Genomic DNA, 26,998 nt, shown 5'->3' with positions numbered 1-26,998 from the left:
ATCCTACATATATTATAAATGCGAAAGTTTGTGAGTATGAATATATGAGTGGATGGGTGTATGTATGGATGGATGGACATGGATAAAGTAATCATTATTACCTACAAAAAAGTCCGGGAGGCTAAATGTCTAACTGTTAAGACACAATAACCGATTTTTGTTATAATTTGTCAATCAAAACACGGGTACAATCTTAAGACGGTGACGTTCCTATCAGATCCTTATCAAAATAAATAGTTTTATAGTTAAAATTGATTATGTACCTGCAAATTCCTCTTTAAATTATTCAAATTGGACCTATCGTTTAGACGTTACGACGGGTATAGAAATGCTAAAAGATATTAAATCCGATAATAACCGATTTGATGCAGACGAAGTTGCGCGGGTCAGCTAGTCTTATAATAATATTTTTGCCCGTAAATACCTAGTACTGCACGACAACAAAGTTATTTCCATATAATTTCACCTAAAAGGAATTACAAATGGTAATATAGCAAGCCTTTCTATGCATTATTCAGTATGGATCATAATGCGGCTAATCCGGTCAAATAATTCCAATGAATACATTACTTTTTACTGTTTTAATTTACTACACCGTGGAAAACTCGTTAAATTGCTTCTTTCTTTGCCCCATAACTGCCTCGTTAGTATAGAGTTATGGATGAGGATGATTTTTGTTGATTTGGGTATTATATATTGAAGCGGTGGTAGGCAGTGGGTAGCTCGACTATAATCCAATACTTTCGGGGGGCTGAGTTCGAATCCCAGCACGCACCTCAAACTTTTCTACATTATGTGCGTTTTAAGTAATTAGAAATATAGCTTGCTTCGCCGGTAAAGGAAAACATCGTGAGGAAACCTACATGCCTGAGAGTTCTACATAATGCTCTCAAAGGTATGGGGATTCCACCAATCCGCACTAGGCCAGCGTGGTGGACTACGTCCTTTGGGGTTCTTTTATCAGTCATATTAGTAAAGATAGGCTACATTTATTTTGGGGCTATATGGCAATGTATGTATTGGTGTATTACGTTTATTTGTTCATTTATATATGATGATGATGAAACAAACTTTAATTCCAGGTGATAGCAGCTCGTGCATTAGCGGAGAGGGAAGCTCGTGAGGCGCGGGGGGAGGTGGAAGATGATGAAGACGAGACCCTCCCCACCATAAGAGTGGGGCTGGTGGATGCTGATGGCCACTATACGGATGTTGAGCCTGATATGTAAGTTCATACAATTACTTTTTCCTAATAACATATTGTGTAGCGTTCAATTTTTATTTATTACTAGCGTACCCAGCCCGCTTCGCCGGGCTAGATTTTGCTTTATTTTATTTAAACAATAAACTTACATCCTTAAATTTTTAATTTAAGTCTCATAATATATTAAATCATTTATTTCTCTCCGTATTCTTTATCTTCTATTCTCTTCTCGAGCGGGTGAAGATCATTATCAACACCCGTGTACACCCAACAATAGAATATCATCATAGTAAATAAAAGCTGTATTTGACAGTTCAAAAATAGGAGTGCTACGATCGTCACCAAACTTTACAGGATTACTCGCCAGGTCAATCCGGAGATTCCCTGAAAGTTTCATTGAAATCGGTTAAGCCGTTTCGGAGCCTATACGGAACATACCCACACACTTTCTCTTTTATACATATAGATAGCAGATTTGCTATATTTAAGTTATAAGTAATAATAATTACAAACTAAAATTAATATTTACAATAAATATAAGCCTATAATTGCGCTTTGCCGCTTTGAATTGCCAGACATAGCCGTTGACAAAACAAAAACAATTTTTGGGACACGATGTTACTAAAATGTTTCGTGTCCGAAGACCATGGGCCCAGAGTCTCAAACGCAAGCACCGCAAAAACGTAATCATTAAAAATAGCGGAGCATTTACGGCGTGTAGCGTTTGTATACATATTATGCAATGTTTTGTGTCCCTTATTCGTACAATTAATAACTAATGACAGACAGAATACAAGGGAATATAATGGAACATGTGCATTTACCAGAACCGAGCATACAGACCTACAATATGGAGTAACTTATATAATCTAATACTTATTCTATATACTTCTAATAGAACTCTAACGGGTCAAATTCCGTGCATTGAAGATATTTTTTGACGGCCTATTGAATATTTTAACAAAGGACTGTAAAAATTCTATTTAGGTCAATATTTTTACTGTGTTAAATTATTTTTTGAACGGCCGATTGGCGCAGTGGGCAGCGACCCTGCTTTCTGAGCCAAGGCTGTGGGTTCGATTCCCACAACTGGAAAATATTTGTGTGATGAACATGAATGTTTTTCAGTGGCTGGGTGTTTATATCTTTATATATATTTCTTGTGTGCGTGTGTATGTCACTGAACTCCTCCTAAACGACTGGACCGATTTGAATGAATATTTCGGTATGCGTTTGAGTGGCACCCTGGATGGTTTAGATTAACAAATCAGCCCGTCAGATGGCGCTGGGGTCCGCTAGTGTATATTATAAGTATTTATGTATCCTATTCATAAAAATATTCAGCAGTCATCTTAGTATCCAAAGCACAAGCTACGCTTACTTTGGGGCTAGATGGCGATGTGTGTTATGTCGTAATATATTTATTATTAATATTATTATTTTAATTTTTTTTTGGAGGCTACGGAATCGAACCCACGGCCTTGGACTCAGAAAGCAGGATCGCTGCAAACTGCGCCAATCTGTCGGACCGATAAAAAGGTTCTGACTCAGCCGAATGTTGTGGATACTTATGTACCAACAACGCTAGTATTAAGTATTATGCCTAGTATTATGCCAGTACCGAAGTAACTGCTGTTAAAACTTACATAACATTAGGAAGAAAACAAAAATAAAGAAAATTTAAGTTTGTTACAGAAAAGAAGAGAAAAAGTAAAGTTAGTAAATTCATATTTCTGGTCATAGTTCAGAGTGGTCGTGGACATCACGGTGGGACATTTTTTGTGGCATTTGTTAATGGCCTCACGATCATTCGCCACTTCTCCCTATTTGCAGATAGTCTGGTACACTCATGCATGGGACCTCCCACTGAAGATTTGATCTAGTCGGTCCATCGCATGGGTGACCTACCGCGCGCTCTAGTACCCTCTACCTTGTCCTGCACAACAAGGCGTTCTATGAAGTTGTTGTTGTCTCTCCGGGAGACGTGCAGTGGCGTTCACTTCATACATGCACAAAAGCATTGGCTACCTTAAAATTTATGTGTAACTGGTATAAGAGGAGGATTCTTGTTGTTTTTTGCAATTTTCCTGCTGCCACTGGTAAGAAACCCAATGCACGCTACTGGAGACGTGTCCGAAGAATTTCAATATGCGGCTGTGCACTAATGTTGAAATACGATGCTTGATGTCTAGTTCTGGAATAATGGAAATATTGGTGCGAAATTCGATTCGAAAGTCGATATCAAATATTTTTTTTACGTAGGCCCATAGTTGGCAAAATACCGTATTTAATGTAATTTTTTTTTTTAAATTTAAAACAAAAAAAATACTAAAATAAAAATTTTACTGCTTTAATAGTAGGTACATATAGAGTTATGTTAACTACCTCAAGTTCATTAATCTCTTTACCCTTCCTTTTGTAATTTCACTTTCGGGTCAAGGAATATTGACAAAGAAAGAAAGAAATCGAAATGTCATTCATTTAATTTACCACGAAAACCAATACGTGTGTTTTCAATCAACAATTCAACAAGCAATAAATAACCTCCATTCACAATAGCCGCTAATCATTGGTAACATTATCCTTTCATATATTGGCGCGAATTGTTGGCACAAATTAACATTGGTCCAAACATTGGCTTGGTCATTTTAATCTCCTTTCTACTCTAGCTCGCAGCACGGCTAGCATGAGCAGAAGCCATTTTTCTGCCCGGGGAAAGAATAAAAATTTACCTTCTCCCACAGCTTTATCAACTCTCAGAGCACTGGCGCACAAGTGGAAATAATATCCAAATAATATGTGCAATAATAAACGGGGATAAACTTCTCCTATTCCCTGTTCTCGTGATTTAGCAAGTGGGCACGTTAATTATATCCCTTGTATACTTTTTGTCTCAAATAGAAGTCAATTACTTTATCGCCGTATTCTATACGACTAGCTGGCCTGTGCAACTTCGTGTGCACCAAATCGGTTACTACCGGTTTTAATATCTTAAATAACCACTGACACGTATAATATTTTCTATGTAGCAACCTTGAGTGCATGTAAGGTTTTTTTATTTTCATATGTACGTTACTCTGAAAGACTCTCAAGAGTTCCTCAAGTGGGATAATTGGCCCTTGATTGCAACCGATTGAAATACAAAGCCTTCTCTTTTTTAAATGCCGCCAGTTTAGATAGACCCTGCACACATCTCTAGATACCTTAGCTAAAACAAGAGGCTACCCTGAACTTACTTTGTCTTTAGCTTTTCGATAACTTTAAGTTAATATTGTACTGGACTGTTCTCGTTAGTTAAAAATATTTTTTCACGTACCTGGATTTGATTGCCGGGTTGCTGGAAAAAGTTAAAGGTTTTGTCCTCTTCTGTTTGGAAAGTTTTCGTATGTTGCCTGATGTTGGGAAATTGGTGTCTGATTAACAAAGAAAACGTTAAACCATCGAGTTTTCAATCACTAATACCAATTCTAAAAATGAATTGGCCCAGGGCGGCACTTCGTACTTACTTAAGCCATCTTTACATAGTATAAAACAAAGTCACTCGCGCCGTCTGTACGCGTAGATCTTTTTAACTACGCAACAGATATTAATGCAGTTTTTAGCAATAGATAGAGTGATTTAAGCGGAAAGTTAATTTGCAGTAAACATGCGTATTACAATAGAGAAAGAAGAAAATCAAAGGTGGTGTGTTACTAACATATTTTTGATTGAATTAATTTACTACGTAATTGTTTTATTAATAAGTTACTCCTAAATGCCCCACATAAGTATCTTTATTGCACCCGTGCGCTGGGGCGGGCACTACAGGGCACGGGTCTCCTCCGACAATGAGAACGTGTTTAGGCCGTACTCCACCACGCCGGCCCAGTGCGGATTGGTGGACTCCACACAAAATTGAGAACACACTACATAAGTAGAACATTCAGGCATGCAGGTTTCCTCAAGAAGGTTTCCTTCACCGTTGAATCAAGTAATATTTTAATTGCTTAAAACGGACATAACTTTCGAATAAACAAAAGGTTCCCGTGGGATTTCTTCATACCAAAATAAACGCGGGCGAAATGTCTGGGCAGTAAGTAGCTAAAATAACATTCCTTATACTTCCTCAAAGCAGGGGTCTGTAAAAGTTGGTCACCTGTCAAGCTTGAATCAGTAAGTAATGGGCGTTCGTCTTTAGTTCTTTACCGTCGCTACCAGCAATGTATAATAGTCTAAGAGCTGATATCCCAATGGGTTGTAGAGTTAATATAGATTATTTAAGTAAAAGCGCCAATAGCCAATGGTTAGGACTTCGGCTTCACTTTCGGGGAGCCGAGTTCGAATACCCGCACGCACTTCTAACTTTTCTAAGTTGTGCGCATATAACGCAATAAAAATATCACTTGCTTCAGCGGTGAAGGAAAACATCGTGAGAAAACTTACAAACCTGAGAGTTCTCCATAGTGTTCTCAAAAGTGTGTGGAGTCCACCAATCCGCACTCGGCCAGCGTAGCGGACTACGGCCTAAACCTTCTCTCATTGTGGTACGTGACCCGTGCCCGGCCGTACCTAGCCCTGTACCATGACTGCGTTCTTTGACTTTGAGACTTTTCATGTTCTACTGACTGTAAAGTAAGAAGCCATTTGATTTTAAACAAATTACTGAGTAGCTTAAAACAAGAGCTGATTTTGTTCAATAGACGATTATTTTTACCTATGGAATTAATTTTACATTTTAACAGTTACTGACCGACTGCCAAATTTGATTGAAATGACAGTCCTTATTCAATTGTTAACCTGCTCTTAGTCTATTGGTATTATAATTATTGTACTAGAAGAATGGACGCCTGTCAAATATAATGGACCCCACTAGTTTGCCAGTTTCCTTTTCAATATCAGGTTGTGACGAATCATTATTTCCGTAGATCTAGCATAGCCTACACGAAAAGAAATTTTTAGTAAGTCTCAAATATTTTTTATCGCACGTTATGTTTTGTACAGCAAAGTCTTGCGATAAGGACAACAAAATCTTTAAAATTACTACGTTTTTAATTGACTAGCTTATTTCGTTCACATTTATAATATATTTTTAGGGAACGTGATAGCATCTTTTTTTTATTACTCTTCTAATAATGATAACAACCTAGCGAGCTAACCTGGTGGGGGTATGGCAGTGCCCTTATTCGGTTAAAGATAAATTTCTCGGTGGCACGCTTTTGTCGTTAGAGTCACTACGGCCGAAGCCTCACATCAAACCAAACCAGAGAAAACTTATAAAATATAAATTCCGAAAATGTTCCGGCCCGTGAATCCAACCCGGGACCTACCACTTATAAGAACACCGTGCAGACCACTGAGCTAGGGAGGTCGTCATATTAGCATTTTATGGCGAGCCATTGGAAGAGTATTTATTTCACAGTAACATTGTCACACTGTGTTATGTTAGCGATAGAAGTCATTTTTGTGTCGATGCCGGTCGATATAATCCGCGAGATACTGCTCTCGCGCTCGTTACGCTAGGTCTGCTAGTCGAAAGTGTGACCTATGTATGATATTGATGTGTCATACCATATAATTCGAAAATGATAGGTTAATTATTGTTAGGATGTTACTACAATGGTTTTATATACTGACCTTTAAATACTTCTTTGTGAAGTTTACAATGGACTTTTGAGCAAGTAATTGTTATTATTTTATAATAAATCAAGCAAGTACTACCTGTTATACGGATATTCACTTTCTATTCTCTTTTTTAGAGTAATAATTGATGGACGTACAGCACGGCTAGTATGGACAGGAGACAATTATCTCCCGGGAGAAAGGATATAAATGTATCTTCTCCCACAGCTTTACCAACTCTGAGAGCACAGGCGCACAAGTGGAAATAATATCCAAATAATATAATGTGTATTAATAAACAGGGGTAAACTTCTCCTGTTCCATGTACCAGTGATTTAGCCGATGGGCACGTTAATTATATCCCTTTTCAGGGGATATAATTTTTAACTCCCGCCCGTGCCAGCCCGTCAACAAAGATAGCCAACCAAGTGGAAAACGATCGCATATAAACAGAGCGACATTTCGCAGAAGGAATACTGCGTATAAAGTGCCACCCAATGTCAATCAAACTTAAATATTAAGCTTCATATTCCTGGAAGCGAATTGGGTAGGAGCTCGAATTCACTTCCGGGGGGGACGAGTTCGAATCCCAGCACGCACCTCTAACTTTTCTAAGTTGTGTGCGTTTCAAGTAATCAAAATATCACTTGCTTTAACGGTGAAGGAAAACATCGTGAGGAAACCTGCATGCCTGAGAGTTCTACATAATGTTCTCAAAGGTGTGTGGAGTCCACCAATCTGCACTAGACTAGCGTGGTGGACTACGGCTTAACCCCTTCTTCTTATGGAGTCGCGTGCCCTGTAGTGACACAATAATGGATTGATATGATGATGATGATGCTTTAGATACCTAAATTCAAAGATATCATCGATAAAAGTTAAAGCTACAATCAATAATCCGTTTAAGAATTTTGTTAATCGGAAATCTTTTCACTTACGACACGACAGAACTAATCGGTAGCTATAAACAATGGGTATCTTGACGTACGTCAATCTGTTGGTAATTACGCCCTAGGGGTATTTGTTCTACTTACAATTTGGGCTCTGGCCCTTCACCTATCACGTTTCTATTTCGGGTTGCCAAACCGTAAATAATGATAGGTTATGTTTGTTGCTTGCTTGGTTTTATTGTTAGCGTTTGCCACTTTTTTTACAAAGTATTTTTTTTTACCATGCAGAGTATCTGACGCATTGGTGAGAGCAGGTGGTCTTATAAGTGGGAGGTCCGGGTTTGATCCCCGGGCAAAGGCAGTTTGAGAATTTATATTTTATGAATTTTTTCTCCAGTCTGGCCTGGTGGGAGACTCGGGCCTTGGAACACCCCACCGAAAAACATGTGCCGTTAAGCGATTTAGTGTTTGATACGATGCCGCGTAGAAAATGTTTGGGAGACGGTTTAATGACGCGGTGGTAGCTCGACTTAACTTTCGGGGGGCCTTAAGAAATGTTTCGATGCATGATTGAGACAAATTTTAATATGTACAATGTACATCACCATATTCTCGAATAACTTTCCAAAAAATATTCTGTAGCCTTAACCACTGAAGGATTTTGAAGTGAAAATTCTTTAGAATCGTTGTGATTTCAAACTCGATGAAACGAAAAAATAAGTCTATATAGACACAAACACATAAATGCATAGGACAGAGTGAGATAGTAAACATTATAACTTTTTGCATCTATTCTATTTACCGTGGGAATTAAATAATAAACCTTACATTTATTTTCATAGTTCTTATACTCTACATCCACCTCAATCTCTCGTAGGCTACTTATCAGAAGTTAAACTTCTGCCGTGTGTGAAAAAATAGCTTAATAATAAAAAAAATAATATGGTTTACTCAATAAGTTAATACTTTACCCGCATATACCTGCTGATACTGAAATTGAAATATGATATAACAGTCAAATCGCTATTAATATGGCTACCGCTTTACCCATCGTATCCATCTTAAACCCAAATAGAGGCTCACATTCATTTAAAATTGGGATGCACTAATGTAAGAGAAACTGCGTTGGCTTCAAGACATTAAAAATGCTTTGGTAAAATAAAAGATTTAAAATAAAAAAAAAACATTGTAATTGAAATGAATGCAAATGAAATTAAAACAAGTAGATACCAAAATAATAGAATTCCAATTACTTTTCTATTCGTTCATTTAAATACTAAAAGTAAAAGGAACCTAAGAAAGTTTTTGTATCTCCTAATTAAATTTTTTAACAATTTTAATTTGATTTAACAAACTCGAAAATTCGCGTCTACTGCTACTGTAAATAAATACGAATTACGAATTGAATGAAAGCAAACCAAAATTAAACAACAAAGTAACAAAATAGACAACATTTCGGTTGTAATTAAATTCCGCTAAACTTTGCGTTTGAAAATGGCTTTCCAAGAACGTTAATAGAATAATTATTGTAAACAAGTTATGTGTTAAACTCAAAACTTACTTAACTGTGCTACACTCTCAGGAGTTTCACATAACTTTGGAAAGATATCAAAGTAACCTATAATTATGCTCTAGTTTGAAACAATATTGTCCTTGCCTGGAAGCTATTTAATACTTGCTCTCTCACTTCTGGTTTCAAAGCCATTAATTATTTTGCGTAATCTTTTACCAAAACTGGTCTTCATATTTGCTTTCTACCTAAGTTCTTAACTATTCATTTATTTCTATTTTCGATGGTGTGAAATAAAAGTGTTTTTGTTCGTGCATTTATCCATCTGTAAAATCTGCCGTCTTTCCTTTAAGTGTTGATCGAGTTTTATGTTTCAAACTGAATATTATCAGTAAGTATTTAAGTAAGTTAGTTTCTATTGGACTAAACTGACTTCAATTAAAAGTTTTTTTAGTTGTATATTTCAGCAGTAGCGGATTTGCGTCCAGTTTATATAAGTAAAATTACGCCTACAATATTTTTATTCTACAACCCATCACGTTTTATCGCACACCATTTGGTCGACTCCTACGGATTGTAAAATTTCAAACTCAAAAAAAGATTTTCTAGAGACAAGCACGCTCCGACAAATTAAAAAAACTAGCTTTATTATGACTATATAAGTTTGTGCAGTATTTATGCATTATGTGTAGTCTTATAAGTTTTGAATGGTAGTAATATAACACGAAAAGTAATTGGAAATTAATGTGTAACAACTTATATCATTGATAGCTGATACTTGCTGCCAATGCATCCGTAACTATGCCGTTTTATTCAATTTACATAATTTTAACACTCGATCAAAACATTATTCAACACACCTACGTAACTCGGTAATTTGTCATAGGTAAACCAGTAGAATGGGTTCGCCTTTCTATGTCCGAAATTAATCTAATCGTTGCGCGTCGTCGTAACAAATTGCCTTTTCATTAATCCATTTAATCCATTTAGATCGGTATGTAAATTGTTACTAATTGCCGTGTTTTTGATATCGTCTCTGTTATTCCTATTAACATATGTGATAAAAGCCTTATATCGGTGGGGAATAGATAAAACGATTTCAACGTTACCGTCATTTTAATTAATGGCTTCGAAATTCTGATGTTGGATCAAGTTTTTAACGGCAAATAAACTATTGATTTGTGAATGATGAAATGTGTTTTGTTGGTTGTTAAAAAAGGTGATTGATATAAGTTATCGAATTCGAAGCAATTGTGACCCGTTTTGCTTGTTTTTTTCAGATTAACAGTACCAGGTCAACAAACTCACATTCAGTTACCAAGTGATAAAGAAGATGAAGAGGAAACGGGTACAAGGTTTCGAAGGACTGGCTCTGAAAGACTACGTGACGGAGCGAAAGCTTTATTGCGAAGAGTTGAATCTCTTAAAACGAGAAGAAGGAAACGGCAGAACAGAACAGAAGTCATAGTATCGTCACCACACTTTCTAGATGTTCAACAGGATAAATATCCTGACTTGAACTATATTGATATGACTCCAACTTCACCTACAGCCTTTCCTTTTCCAGATTTTCATAGCTCTCCTCTTCATACTCCAGCTATCCGAACCCAACCTCCTTCTCCTATGACAATCATGCCACCTTCACCTATAGCACCTTTAGAACAAGCATTTCCAATACTACACCCGCCTTTTGGAGATGATAGTTCTAGTTATGCTTCTGACAACAGTATGGGATCAAGCAATAAAAGTTCTAAGTCAAAATTGGGTAGAGCAAAAAGGATTTTTCATCGAGGTCTGAAAAGTGACGATTCAAGTGCACTTAGCGATTCTGAGTGCCAGCCAGCTAGTTGGAGACATAATTATTATAAAGAACATAATACACATCATAATACTGAGGTATGTGTACTTTTGTATGTGTGCTTTTCATTCCTATAAAAGCCACGTTCGTGAACTTAATGAATTCTTTGTTACACTCGGATAATATTTTGTGCCTTTTTTACTTTTAGGTGTATGTTGAACCACCAGCATCACAGTTAGAACTCAAACCAGATCCTGAAGTTCTGCGTGAAGTGCAAAAGTCTCCGGCTCATACCCCCCACAGACGGCAAGCTATAAGAACCAGCTCTTTGAATCTAGGAAAGGAGGGACAGAAGTGAGTGACTTATTTCTAAATTTTATTACTATACAGGTCTGCTAGTCGTAACTCTAGTTGAGCTGTAAAAGTGAAATGCAAATAGCCCATAAAACAATAATAACTTCACGTAAATATGTACCTACCGATCGGCTGTTATTTTTTACAAATACTCGTAATTGTACTATAGAGCAGGTTTTTTCGTGATCGTATCAGTTTTATGAAGGGCCAAAATTTTGGATATAGATTCTAGGACCACGTGTATAGACGTAAAACTAAGACAAGGTACTCCTAGTATCTTCAGGTCTATTTTCTCTGAACTCCTATTACAATGAGACAAAAAACCATTATCTGTATAGACAGTGAAGTAACCTTAAATGGAAATCATTACGAATGCAAGGACGGTTATGTAAACTAATAAATCAATGGCAACGTACATGGTAGCACGTCCACAAGCGTCAATAACTGCGCCATTTTGTAAGCGATTACCGCAGACTAATAACCTTAGTCAGGGCCATTACTTAATGTGCTTTTGAAACATCACAATGGACACAACGAGAGTAAACTATTGAAAATGCCAATATGTCGGAGTATTAGAGTAATGCATGGTTTGTTTTCTATGACACATCTCTGATACCTATTTTAGAAAAACCTTACTTTTAAATGAAAACATTTATCCCACGATTTCAAGGAATCTATTCGTTAGTTAGTATTTTCTAATAGATACTTAATTAAATGTTAAAGTAAATAGTTATTGGAGCATAACATAGTCTCACCTTTCTCGGGTCACTTCTTTGGTTTTATCAACTGCACTACGGCGATAGCGCCAGTAATGGCGCCAGTTATATCAATGCATTCGGTCTCCCTAGCACCGGGAGCACTCAGAGCTTGACCAGCACTCAGAGCTTGAACAGCTTGATCTACGTTGTTTCTTCAAAACTACAGTTTTCGGTGGTTGAAATAACCCTGTAGATAAATAACTTCCTTAAAATTTTAAAACCTTATGGAACCTTAAATGCAAATTTTATGAGCGGCGTACCCAAATGCTCATAATATGCTCACAGTTTATACTTTAAATAATAATATCCCTAAAGGAATATTTTAATCTAATTAAAAGAAATATTTTCAGATTTCGGGACAGAAGCCTTAAAAGAGATAAATCGGCATCACGAAGCTCAGAACTCGATAGTAGTCCAAACTCCGCTGGGTCTAGATCACATGATGGAGATCATGATGATGACGATGACAGCCTTGATATCAAGACTAAGAAGTAAGTTATAATAATGTCCACATCTATAGCTCTGAAAACATGATGGTGTTTTATATTGGCGTACTAAAAAAAACTTTTATCGGCAATAAAATCGGGTTAGATCTCTAAGGCCAAATTATTTGCACGAGTAAAATATTTTCTTACTAGAAGTAAGTATCTTCATCAAAAACAATAAGCCAAACAAAATTTATCATGATCTATATGATCATGATAAATTTTGTTTGGCTTTTTTCCTAATAATTATTACTTTGTTGACACGAAGACATAACATGGCGGTATTTATCTAATTGGATGTTCGTTTTTATACATCCACCTTTATTATGAGCTTTTATTAATGTTATTGTTCCATTAAGCTTTATAATTAATTATGTTCACAAACACTTTGTCAAATATTTTATAAATTCTTCTTGCTATTTCAGAAACAACATTCAAAGATGGTACTCTTTTAGAACAAATGCTCTAAATGGTGGTCCAAAAGCAAACAACACGTTACAGCCTGCACCAAATCAGAAGAATCCGGACACCTACCGTAAGTTTGATTTAACTTTACCGAAGTTTCAAATTTTAAAAAAAGATGTGCTAAAAAGTGGTGCTAGTTTCGTTTAGATAAGTTCGCGCTGGTTCAGTAACGTTCATACCACGGTAACTGGATGGGTGTATTTTTAATTCTCCATTCGGCCTTTATGCAAGATTATGTTAAGTCTTAGATTCTTTATCTAAGAACAAGAATACTTTGCCTTAGCTAAGTCTTATTGGAGTGTCATGGACCATAGTGGACTCACTTATAAATCTCTCTAACCACTATATCAAAATTTGCACAGATTAAAAAATACGGCATGATCTGAGCTTATAAAATAAAATAAAATCGACAAGTTTTTGTGAAGATAATATTATCGTTTTATCATCAAAGTTTTTGGATGATTCAAACAAAATCTGCTGAACAATGGTTCAACTTGAACTTACAACATAAGTTATGCAGATAATTAGAGAATAACGGGACAGACTTTTGGTTGTAATTAAATTTAAAGCTTTTGTTCCCTTTTGACTGTTTAACTGATTTAAGAACAGGTTCCTTCTTCTAATAAAATCATAAGTACAAAACAATAAAGCGAACAGTTAGACGGCTTATATTTTTTGGTAAATATAAGTGTTAGTTTGTTCTTATTATTATGTGTTTACTAATTTAAATTATATTTAACCTTAGTTCCAAATCAAAATTACATAAACTATTCTGCTAAGTGTGAGTGATTTACTGCAGTCCATTGAGGAGATATTCCCAATATTTCCGTAGATCTTTAACAAGTCCTTATAAAACATACGGAATTGTTTCTTATTTTTCGTTAATATAAGCATTCAACGGTTCAATTATTTTGGCCAGTCTCTTAATCCTAATTTTAATTTCAGTTTCCCGTCCGATGTCCTCATTATCATGTGGTCAACTTCATATCCTGCGAAAATTGGCGCTTCTAAGACTTACAGCATGTATGGAACGTTATTGTCCTTCACATAAATCAGGATGGAATTGGGAACTACCAAAACTTATAAGGAAGATAAAAACTCCAGATTATAAAGGTATGTTAATTATTAGCCTGGTGGTTAGGCCTTTGACTTCACTTTTGGAGGGCGAGTTCAAATTCCAGCATGCACCTCTAACTTTTCTTAGTTATGTGCGTTTTAGAAAACATCGTGAGAAAACCTGTATGCCTGAGAGTACTCCGATCTGAAGCCCACTTATCAACACTGGGCCAGTGTGGTGGACTATGGCCTTTCCTTCCGATTATGGGAGGAGAGTCGTTCCCTTTAGTGGTCCGGTAATGGGTTGTTGAGATGATTAATAATCAGTTTATTTTTGCTTTGTCTTCGTTTTACTATTTTTTTATTCCAGTTACCCGAGGGTATAATTAAACATACGTTGCTTTTTGCTACCTGTTTTATTATGACAATAATTTGTAATGATCTCTTTTCAGATAAAACTGTTTTTGGCGTTCCCTTAACTGTATCACTACAAAGGACTGGTCATTCCTTACCAAAACCTATACAGTATGCTCTGAATTGGCTAAAAAATAATGCATTAGATCAGGTAAGCATATAATGATATCTTATCTTAGATTTAGTGCTATAAACTTTGCCATTATTAAGCATATTTACTATATTTTAAACGATTACTTAACTATAAATACTAATATTATTTTGCAGATGGGTATATTTAGAAAAGCAGGTGTGAAATCAAGGATTGCAAAACTCCGGACGATGGTCGAATCTGCCGGTGCTACAAATGCGGCTTTTGCTATAGAAAACATGAACACCATAGATCCAAATCAGTCTAGTCTAAGCTTCGATGGTTCGCAAGCGCACGACGTTGCGGACATGGTGAAACAGTATTTTAGAGAGCTGCCAGATTCATTGCTGACGAATAAATTGACTGAAACATTCATTGCGATTTTTCAACGTAAGTTTGACATGCATTAAATTTAACATGAATTGTAAGTCAAGGGACGCTAATAGGGCCAAATTTATTACTGATTTTCATTAATAAGATTACCTATATAGTGGCCAAAATAATTTGAAACTTACTTTTGGTTATATTTCTATAGATGTACCTGAACCACTGAGGCCAGATGCGGTGCAATGTGCTCTGCTTCTATTACCAGAAGAACATTTAGAAGCACTGCAATCTCTTCTTATATTTCTGGCTGAGGTATGATTCTATCCCTTATATCTTTAATATTCGTTTACGTACCTTAATTAGTAATATGATGATCTTATTTATTATGCAAATGTTTTAGGTCGGTGAACATTCGGCTGTAAATCAGATGACTGCCTCAAATTTAGCAGTTTGCTTTGCACCAACACTTTTAAGGCTTCACCACGCGCCTCCTCACACTGGCAGTACTAAAGAAGGCAACTCAAATAGGTAAAAAATTTAATAAACTAACTTCTTAAACTTGCCAGAATATTCTACAAATCTAAGCTATAAAATATTCTTAAATTCAAACCTTTTCCATTATATTTTGGATATTAGCTGATAACGAGTATTCTTCGCAAGCAACTATATATTAATCGAATTTATTTTACAATGTTCTGTATAAAATTCAAAATCAAAAATGTGTTAAGTAACGTATTGTATGTTTATTTGTAGTGAATCTACCACCGGTTCGGAAGACAGATTCTACCGAGAAGAAGCCGGAAAGAAACTAAACAGTTGATCTTTTCCAACATCATTTTACAATTTAACAATCATTATTCTATCTTGTGTGAAATGAAAGTAGAGCGGCTTGCTTCCAAGCGACCTTGTCATTAAGAAACCAATAGGATAGTAACCGCAGTATATTAAATGTGTGAAGCTACTGTAAGGATACCTATTTCTTAAAAATTTTCACGAAGAGATAAATATTACCACTTTCTCGTACGACCACAAAGTCTCGGTTTCTTCTTTACAGTGTAAGAGAGTTGTGGCTAAATTGTCAGTCAGGTCGTTATAGCCGGATCTAATTTCATTTGTTCTCAAATTTTTATATAATAAATGTTATTAGAGTAGAATTTTGATAAGCACACATTTTTACTAATATAAGTATTTAAAAACTTACATAAAAGTTTCCAGAAGTCCACGATATATCGTTCTGACCATGGTGAGCTTATTATTCATTGTATTCTAAATCTTTATTTCAGAACAATAATAGAAAGCATAGCAGACCAGCGCCAAATCAGTGAATCGCGAGCAGCACACGCGTGTTTACTGCTGCTCATACAACAGCATCGACAACTGTTTCTAGCGCCTGCTGATATGCTGGCAAGATGCAAATTCAACTACTTTGAGGAGAGCGTGCCGGTATGTTTAAATCGCAAAATTAATCTTAATTCAGTTACCTAACACTCTTGGTTGAAATTCAAACTAACTACATAATCATTATCTAATAGAAAAGGTTCAGTGAGACATATTTTTTGGGGGACAGCGTTATTATATCTTCGTACAGCAGAAAAATTACCTTCAGTTTCCAGTTTATCATGATCACAAGCTTTATAATTATTAATTATGTCGTAAGTTTTTCTATGCTCAATCATATTCTGAGCCTGTGTTACTATTTTATTAATGTCTGTCTCCTTTCCTTGCCATATCCATTTTAGTTCCAGGTCATCTTATATCATCACGTTGATCAAATCGATTGCTAATCATGATGAATTTTCAATTTCGTGGTATTATGGCACTTGGATCCAGTGCAACAACAAACATCCTGCAGATGGCTTTGTTGATTTTAATTTATATGTACTGATGTTCGATTCTGCATATATTTTCAGGTATCCCTTGAAGAGTTGGGTGCGGATTTCAACCAAGACTGGAAAGGCTTCCAGCAAGCCTGTATCAAAGCATTGCTAAAAGAAGCCAAAGAAAAGTACGTATTTACTATTATATCACTTAATTTCAAATAACTCCTTCTAATATTGCACCCACTAATTGAAAAATGTAAATGAATAAGAGGTTTCTTCGAATTTTCCTTCATTTATTTATTTCTGATAGCGTTTAACTTTTTCATGCCTTTTTAGAGTCAGTGGCCGTTCAGGAAAGAGGTAAGACTTAGGTGTTAGCGCAGCATCTCATGGTGTTCTCATCTTTATTTTAGATGTATCTGTTCTTTATTGTTTCCATTCTATAAGCACTGATATCTTTTGTTTAACTTTTTGAGCACACTGAGTTAATATTAGAATAGTTTTTGTGAAACTTGTGTTTAAGATACCTAATGGTCTACTTGCCTTCGGTAAGGTCTGTCCTGAGAGAGTTTGCGTTTCATTAAGTGTTTTGAAATATGGAGGCAAAGTTAACTTTAAAGAACAGATTATAATTGACTTGATGAATTTTCACTTCATCATCATTAGTAGCCGTATCGGTACCACCTAGATGTTTATTAGTGAATCTATGTTTAGCATAGAATATTTATCATTATATAAAAATTTAAAGGCATAAATAAAATTGGTGTAAAACAGAAATCTTTTCTTTTCTTTTTATTCTCTGAAGCAATAACATAACGAATGAAAACATTTAGATTATGATATGATTTGATAAGTAAGAAGTTGGATTTGCCTATAGAAGAATTAAAAGAAAAGATAAAGTAAATAGACAATAAATGTAGCATGAAAAAACTATAAATCTAACGAATCATACACTACTAGAACACTACCCTACAAGTAAAACCGTGAACAAAACTCAACGTGACGGCATTGACAATACACCTTTTTATATTTTATAAATACGGGATTTTTTCTCTGTTATGTCTGAAAGTTACTATAAAACACTACAGAAATCTTACTTTTGTTTACACGCGTTCTTTAAAAACACAAAACACGAACTAAATTCTTCTTCACTAAAATTATTCTCATAAAAGCTTTGAAACTTCCAGAACACGAGGTTGGATGTCAGTGTCAGGAGCTGCTCCTCACGTGGAACTGTGCTGCAAGAAAGTAGGGGATGGCCATCCGTTGAGACTCTGGCGTGCCACAACTGATGTTGAAGCGCCGCCGCAGGAGGTTATGCAAAGGTAATCTTAATTATTCATAGCTGAATAACGAGTATCCATGGATGGTTATTCGTCAAAACTTTTTTGGTTGAATAAATAGCATAGATCCAAATAGAATAACAATTATGCTTGATAGCTTCACTAGTTTCATAAAAGTACCAACCAAAAGGGCTCAGTACTTTAAATAATTTCCACGTCATTTAACGACGTCTGCTTTAGGAACCCATCTATGTGTAGTTATATTTAACTGTATTTTATTCGGTTTAATTTAACCAGAAAGGGAGCCCAAAATCTCCCATTTTTTTTCTCCCAAAACAAATTTACACGTCGCGCGCAAACGCGTCCTTAAACGTGATAAATATTATCAATGTTTAAAGGTCTGTTCGATCTGTGGTGTATAAGCTGGACACGCTTAAACTAGCGTTATTTTTAATAGCCTGTCCTTAAACTTCTCCTCGTTTTTACAACCAAGTTACCCTTCTCCACTTCTTGTTGAAACTCTTAAAAAATTCTTTGTGCATTCTAGAATAGCTTTCAAATTTTAAAGTCAGAAATAATTAAAAATAAAACTTTCATCCCAGGATACTCCGCGAGCGGCATATATGGGACGATTCCCTGGTGAAGTGGCGTGTGGCCGAGAAGTTGGGGCCCAATGCTGAAGTGTTCCAGTACATCACGGCTTCTAGCTTCAATTTGGCACCGAGGGATTATTGCATTTTACGGTAAACATACGCAGAAGTCCTAATTTTTATTATTCTCCGATATGACAGAGAAGTTTTAAACTTTTTATTGATAAAACTTATAACTTAACTAATTACTGTATAAGTCTGCCTGATCTTTTGCGCAAATATTGAGCCAGCCCTTTTGTCACCACATGAGGCAATCAAATGTAGTGTAGTGCTTCGCAATTTTTTTTTTTGCACTTGGTTCCGGGGTCTAAAACCGCCAAGTAATAATATATCTGAAAGAAGAGAAGGACGTGATATTTAATAGTGTATCCTTGTCTACCTTGTCTTGTTCATTCTTTATCACTTCTTTTAGTACTAACCATGAAACTAAATAAATAAAATGAATTTAATATGTTTACTGTTTTTTAATTAGGCCTTTCGTTAAAATATTCCAGTTTAAATAAGATTTCCTATAATGTAGACTGGAATCATAATCCTTTAATGAAGAAACAAATCCAAAACACGTAGTATCCAAAATATATAGTATTTTTGTCGAGAGATTTATAATGCCTAAATCTCGTAATCGTTTTTCACACCACCGCAGTTTTTAAGATGTATATTGGCCAGCACTGACGTAAGCCATGTGACTTCATCTGTAATTCTTTTGTTTTGTTGGTTGGCAAGAGTGCGAGACTAGGTGAGATGAAACCCTATCATAAAAATTTCAGCCTTACCGTCCACCATGTGTATCATCCTTGCGTGGTTAAGTTTTACTTAGAGAGTATTTTTTTTAGGTCGTGGCAGCAAGGCGGTGGTGGAGGGGGTTGGTGTGCAGTTGCAGAAACGTCAGTAGCTCACGGAGCTCCACCAACTGAGGGTGGCCGAGGAGTAGTTCTCGCGTCTCGATACCTAGCTCAACCAGCTGGGAAAGGTCGCAGTCGACTCGTGCATTTAGCTAGAGTTGATACTATGTAAGTATCTTCTTCCTTCGGCGATGCTAGAAATTATAAGTAACCTAACTTTTGATGATCTGTCTTATATACTATTATTTCCTTGTTGATCGAACTTGGCTAATTCCTACATTTGGTGACTCATTATGCGTTGCTCATAAACCAATTCAAGCACTCTATTTAAATATATTTGGCCACTCAATTTGCTAGATGATCGTCTTCTTTAACGCGAAAAACTTTCATTTAGTTATAATTAACAATATTTTTTGTGTTATTTTAGGGGTCGAACTCCCGAATGGTACAACAAATGCTACGGCCACATCTGTGCTTTGTACTTAGCAAGAATCCGTGCCTCCTTCAAACACAATACAGAAGGACCCGAGTCGAATGTATGATCCAAACATTCCGCTTAGGCCCACTCCATATTGGACTGGACTTAAGCCTGAAAGGACTTTGTGAATACCTAAATAATGCCTTACTTAAGGCGTTTTATTCAATTGTGGATATTGTCTGTCTGTGTTATTGTAACTGAATGTCCAATTGTGATTTATTGATGCGCATTTATTAGCACGCGCCGTTCAGCACGAACTTTTAGCGTGATTTGAATCTCCTGTACAAAACTGAAATGAGATCATTTCCTAGCTACTTGGTGCATACTGATAATGACATTGAAATTTATAAGTTGCATTACGGCTGTTGTGAAGTGAAAGCGAAGTCGAATTTTGTGTTGCTTTTAGGTACTGCGCGTGCTTTGATGTGCGTTCAGGGCCCTGATTTCATGTCAAATAAATCGTAATTATTCGTGAATAATTTTGTCACGCTATTTACGCGCGATTTTACTGACAAGGGCTCTGATTAAAAACTCTGATATTAACGTGATGCAATATGTAAATGTTAAGCATAATCTTTTTGATCAAATAATAAATATTTATTAGTATATAGAAGTTTTACCTACCTCCGACATTCGTGTTATATTCTAAACCTTATAAGAATTGTATTACATGGGTAAACTACCAATACCAACAGCTCAACTAGGCAGGTATTTATAACAAATACAGGTCTGTTAATAAGTTTGTAAGGAATGGTTTATTACATTATTATGTGAGAAAAAAATTACTTGCATTTTACTTTGTAAGCTATTGCTTACCACAGACTAAATAAACCTACTGGAAAGAATGTGTATTTCCAGAAATTGAAATAGTCTATGGTCCTTAAACATGTAATACAACTCTTTTGCCCACAAGGGACCTACCAAAAAGCCTGACTGCATTATGCATATTATATTTTAGTTCTTTTTAGGTTAGATAAAATATATTTTCTACAAAATTCGTGATTACAAATTCCCCCCATGGTGCATTATTATGTAAATATATATAATATTATTAAAATTTAAGACATCACAATTTATAATAATAATAATTATCGTATTAATTGTAATGTAATCTCACACTATAAACCAAGTAGGTATTTTTTTTACAGTAAAGATTAAAATGTTTAGAGATACGCATCAAAAAGTATGCCACTGATACCTTGTTTTGAGTCCATCGTTAGGATAAACTTAATCCACTATATACTACAGCCACGATTTTACTGGGTGTTATAACTCACTTAATGGTGGACGACTGGACACTTTTCGACAATTGGAAATCACTCTTCCAACAATTTTAATCTTTAAATAAAAACCTGAATAAATAATTACTCCTGACATGTGGTGCTGTAGCCCTCTAACGGATAAACCGACAAACTTTGGCAGAAACAGACTAATACAAACAATCAGAAGCTAAGGGTTTATATAAATGAATATCTTTACATTAAGATTCGTAGGTTCATAATCGCGAAAATTCTGTCGTTGGTATGGAAAATTATCTACTTCGTTTTATAACGCAAGTGCCTTGGACGGAATGTTGCTACAACTTTATGAAAAATTTGGCGGTATTGGCGTAAACAATATTTATAGACACCCATATAAAAATACTTAGTAGATATCCCAAGAAACGGTATTTTGTCTTATCAGTGTATAACTTTAAACTCAAAATTTTAATACGACAAGAAGGTATGCTATAACGTCGCAAAAAAAAAACGTGGCCGATGTCGTTCGATCTCTTTAGCACGATATATGGGCATCGGGCACATAAAGAGATAACACAATATCTGCTGCTCTTTATAAATCTTTTGCGGGATACAATATTTTGGTCGGTTTATCCAGAGGAGCTATGATGCCACTAGCATTAGAAAAAATTTAATACATTATCTCCGTGTTTTTTGTGTCAGGAAACAATCAATGTTTTACCAAGCCCTATGTAAAGTTATCATTACATATCCCTAGTCATACCTATATTATATTGTAAAATTCAGTATAATAGTTATTTATGCAACTGTTGTATAATAAGGGTGCACTAAAACACGAGTAGGTATGTGATAATAATATGTCATGAGTGTTTTAATACCAAGAATCAACAGTTGCATACAATACATTATCTATTCCCACAATATAAAAGATTCTGAAACAGTTAGCTTACTTCTAACATTAAAACAATCAGTTCTAATATCATCCATTACTGAACAAATAAAATAAGCATTAATGAAAGAATAATATATGTTATTATTATTGTACATAATAATTATCATTGTGTATAGTACAATTATTGAAATTCACTTGAATAAGTTCTTTAAAGTTGGAGTCTGCCAAATATTTATTCCCACTTCATTATTTACGTTTTCTGTGGATTATATTTGACACGTGGGAAGCTTTTTGCAGCGCTTAAAATATCTGGCGGTGTGGCAAAACTTGGATTGCTCATTTTTTTTTAAACAAAATAACAAAAATATCAAGGAAATATGGCGGGGATTAAAATAATCTATTTTTTTTTTACCGACGAGGCTCTCTCTCTCAATAAAGCGCGCGTGAATGGCAATATCCTTTTTTTGAAAATAAAACAGATGCGGGGTCATCGAGCAGTAAGAATGTGGCTGTCTGTTAGTATTTTACCCTTTGCACATACTCGAAAAAGTTTATGTAGAGCATTATAATGAATTTCAGTACATTTTATGATCCGTTTAGATGTTATAATTTTTAACTGTTCCAGAATCTTTTAGATAAATATAAAATTATAACACATTGTCAGTACCTGCCCTGTGTTCAGGAAAATCACATAGTATTACAATTTTCCACAGTAAATAATAATAATTATTATTATCTGTAAGAAAACTCGCCCTCTATAGCCATAGACAAGGAGGCGTAAAAGGGTTTTTATAAAGTCATTTTCAAACAATAATACTGCTTTAAGCGATGGGAGTATGTCCCAGGTTTGCTATAAGCGGGGCGGGATATAATACTTCGAGATCTGTTATCGCATACAAAACTATAATGTTACCAAACTATTTCTTCTGTTTTGCCGAATATGAGCAACTATGACGAAAAATTTGTCAAGCTCTGTTGGACTTATAAAGCGCTAGAATCTTCAGTACACCACAATATTTTTATTTTCATTTTGTAGCCGAAAAAGTTTTATTTAGTTCAGTAAAAATATCTTTGCAAGTGAAAAATATATTAAAAATAAATTTGGAGTGATTTCGCTATTCGTAAAATATTATTATTTACTCTATGGTCTATGGCTATTTCATAAGATGGCGACCTACTTTATTATTGATATTATAAAATGTAGTAATTCTATTGAAAAATTTTGGTGTTTGTAAATGTTATAAATTATATTTTATTGTAAAAAGTCTGATTGTAAATAATTAGATTTATAAAATTGTAAGATCTACACAATTTAGATGTTATATTACTCGTAAGGGTATGAAGTGTTTCTTATTTGGCTAGGTATATGAAGTTATTTTTTCAAACAATAAACAAGTAAATGAAATTTTATTTTAATAGCGCTCATGTAAGTCGGTATTCATGTTTTAATACTAAGCCACAGTTTAATAAAGTACCTACTATATAAAAAAAGTTTAAAGTCTAATATCCAGCTATAGTAAGGAACACTCGTACAAGAAAGTAGAATTATTTCCAATTAATAAGGATAAAATAATATGGAGCCAAATATCACAAATTATTTGTAAATATTAAACTATTTTATTAAATAAATGATAATGATATTTTAAATAAATAGTAATCTCAGAATAACGTAATTTATGTGTTGTTAGTTACCTGTGAAATCACAATTAAATGATAATTAATAATATCATTATTATAATTGTACGTGTGCTATGGTACCGATATGGATAAATGCAAAATGTATTTATTTTTTCTAACACTATGATAATCTTCTCCACTGAGTCTTAATATTTGAATCATTGATAATATGTAATTAGTATATATAAGCTCACTGATTTGAATTGCCAAACTTTCCACTACCATCTTAGAGAACATGATCACTTACCGTAACTTGAAATTACAAGAGCTAATTTGTAGTGGAATAAAAATAAAATTACTTAAACGCCTGAATTATCTCATTAATTTTTATGAAATTTTATTAATGGACGTTCATTTTATACGGTACTAGCTGAATTGCCATTGGAAACTTCGGATACTACGAAAGCTGAACTTTTATTTAAATAAACAGGCCTTTAGGTATAAATTGATGTTATTAACCGTCAAATTGCATACGCAATATGTACCTACCCCAAAAACATATGTCAACAGCACCCATCTGCATATTTAGTATTTCAAAATTCGAATGTTCCTAGAGCCAAGTGTACTCCTAGCAGATTCCGATTTGAGAACACAATCGAAAAACCCACTATTTCTGAGAAGTAATAAATAATCCATACAATATAATCTATATCTGTATTATATCCATAATAAATAACCAAACGTTCATTCGCTTTTAGAAATAGTGAGTGATCCATGTCCACCGATCATCAGTAAGCTAAGAATTTAAAAGTACAGCGCTACCCCAATCGATTTTTTTTAATAATAATTTATCATACCATAAATTACGAAAAATATTGACTACCCCTGTTCTGCAAAATGAAAGTAGATGGATCACTATCGTTCTTTCTACCTAAATTAAATAATTATTATATATCAAACATTAAATTCTTAAATTCCATGTCATACCTACCATTCAATTATTGCAAATCAATGGTTACAAAATAGAATGCGATTTTAAATAATCAAAACTGACAATTTTAATGATACTAAGTTATGGTTACTTTGAACTTATTTTTTTAAATACGCATCTATATTGTTCATTTTTTATCGACTAAACTAAAATTTTGTGATGTCATAGTTTTTACTTCTCAGTGGATTCACCTTAAACTTGCAGCCGCACCAAAGTTGCATTGGTGACTCACTTTTTTCTTAACGTGAATGCCTTTATGGTTTTTTTTAATTGACATTATTTATTATCATGCAAAACTTGATTTTTTGTCGCTTACATTGAGATTTAAAATAAAAAAGTAAGTTTACAAAGAGCACTTTATTGGTATCTTAGATACATTTTATTATTCATTACAAAACTATGTATGTTAATATAATATATTCAGAAATAATAAAATAGTCTAGTCAGTTTTATTAATAAATGAGGTAAAAGCAAACCAGGAAAATAAGAAACCTCGCCATATTGCAGATACAATTGTAACCTTTTTTTTCTTAGGAGCACTTCTGTCAAATGTATTGCCATGTAAATGTAGCACTCCCCAGACAGGTTTTTCTATTTTCCTGGTCAGGGTTTGCAATCATAATTTTGAAGTAAGCATGATAAAAAGTAATTGTTAATTTAAATAAATGTATACGTATACGAAATGTTTGATAAATACAGTATTTTCCATATCAAATTATTAATTAAAAATATTTATATATATTCCAAATGAAATATTCATACATAAACTGCTTGTGTTATGCTTGTTGTAGAATGTGCGAATGAGAAAAGATATAATATATTTACTCGTTAGATAAAGGATGCACATCTTAGGTATCTTTTCAAATGAAAGCGCCCCTATCTTTCAGACGGAATAACCGTTGTTACTATAACTTACCATTGCTTCTTGACAGGTGATATTTTAAGATAACGTTCCAATGCACGCAATATTCTAATCCAACATGCTGGTCTACGTAAAATATACATTGTTCAAAGTTTAATACTCCATATATGTTATTATTATTGTGTAAAATACCTATTCTAAGTATAATAAACTAATGCATTGTGATTTATTCTTTATGAATTATATGGACCATTATAAGTGATGACACTTATTATAGAGTTTTATTTTACCTTTGCTAGTAGCCATTTTTGGAGAGATATAGTAAAGAGCCTAAAGTAAAAAAAAAAACTATCGTACTGAAAGAATTCTACGCCAATATGTGCTCATGTTACTCTGCACGAACGTGGGTCAGGGAAATCGTGGGGACGTGGGAAAAAGAAAGTACTGTTGGGCGATTTTATCCTTTTATCCACAGCAATCTTATCTTAAAAAAGCCCCAAATTAATATTGTAGAGCCGTTTTTGATCTTAATAATAAAGTATTCACGTAAATCTTCAACCATTTATAAATGTGGAAGTTATCGTTGCAATTTTACTATTAAATTAGCACCCGTTTCTTATCCACGTTTCTTATTCGTACCGCTAGGATGTGGAACGCCTTCTCAGCTTATGTGTTTCCCGCCGCGTGTAACTTGATTAGGTACCTTCAAGGTAACAGTGAATAGGCATTAATTCGTAGATAATCGTGCTCTAACCTAGACCTCATCATTGCTTTCTAACAAGCACGATTGTCGTCTAGTGCTGGCCTATCGTTAGTAAAAATTATACGCTCAAAGTTCTCTCCAGAAACTTGCAAAATGCGTGGATAGATAGCGTTACGATTACAAAAAAAAAATATTTTTACAGTCCGAGGTTGTAATTGTTGCTTGTTTCACAGTATTTGCAAAGGTAGGCACGAAGTTTAATGCTGAAAATTATTATTATATATATATATATATATAATAATAATTTTCAGCATTCATCTATATAGATGTCAGACTAAAATTCGTATTTTTCCTACTCTTACCTTTAAATAGTGCTTTGGCGTTGGGGATAAAACCAAAAACTCAAAGATTTAACCGCGTACCATTACAGAAAGGAAGAAAGAAAAATCGTCTTTATTGTCACTCTTTTTTTTAAAATAATACATTTTACCATAAAATTATTTAAAATAAAAATGTGTCACAAAGGAGTGCATCACTGGTTTTTAGCCAGCCCCTTTATCTTCTCTACGTACGTAGAAAGTATGTATTCTTATCAGACTTTCTACAAACGAACTAACTAATGAAAGAAATACA

At 34.5% G+C, this 26,998-nt stretch overlaps 1 protein-coding gene across 1 annotated transcript in view; it reads left to right on the top strand.

Moving 5' to 3' along the window:
* LOC120633878 (rho GTPase-activating protein 7) overlaps positions 1-21,122 on the top strand; it is an 85,075-nt gene extending 63,953 nt beyond the window's left edge. Inside the window, exons 5-20 of the mRNA XM_039904258.1 lie at positions 1,083-1,225; positions 10,483-11,098; positions 11,209-11,354; positions 12,463-12,603; positions 13,023-13,132; positions 14,008-14,175; positions 14,571-14,683; positions 14,800-15,052; positions 15,198-15,301; positions 15,390-15,517; positions 16,273-16,432; positions 16,900-16,994; positions 17,997-18,134; positions 18,695-18,835; positions 19,576-19,752; positions 20,012-21,122. Coding sequence (XP_039760192.1) covers positions 1,083-1,225; positions 10,483-11,098; positions 11,209-11,354; positions 12,463-12,603; positions 13,023-13,132; positions 14,008-14,175; positions 14,571-14,683; positions 14,800-15,052; positions 15,198-15,301; positions 15,390-15,517; positions 16,273-16,432; positions 16,900-16,994; positions 17,997-18,134; positions 18,695-18,835; positions 19,576-19,752; positions 20,012-20,126 — 2,748 coding nt within the window. The 3' untranslated portion in view covers positions 20,127-21,122. The remainder of the gene's footprint in view (positions 1-1,082; positions 1,226-10,482; positions 11,099-11,208; positions 11,355-12,462; positions 12,604-13,022; positions 13,133-14,007; positions 14,176-14,570; positions 14,684-14,799; positions 15,053-15,197; positions 15,302-15,389; positions 15,518-16,272; positions 16,433-16,899; positions 16,995-17,996; positions 18,135-18,694; positions 18,836-19,575; positions 19,753-20,011) is intronic.
* The last annotated feature ends 5,876 nt before the right edge of the window (positions 21,123-26,998 follow it).

Source organism: Pararge aegeria, chromosome 22 (genome assembly GCF_905163445.1).
Source record: "Pararge aegeria chromosome 22, ilParAegt1.1, whole genome shotgun sequence".
Classification (NCBI taxonomy): domain Eukaryota; kingdom Metazoa; phylum Arthropoda; class Insecta; order Lepidoptera; family Nymphalidae; genus Pararge; species Pararge aegeria.
This window is presented reverse-complemented; position numbering and strand designations above follow the sequence as displayed.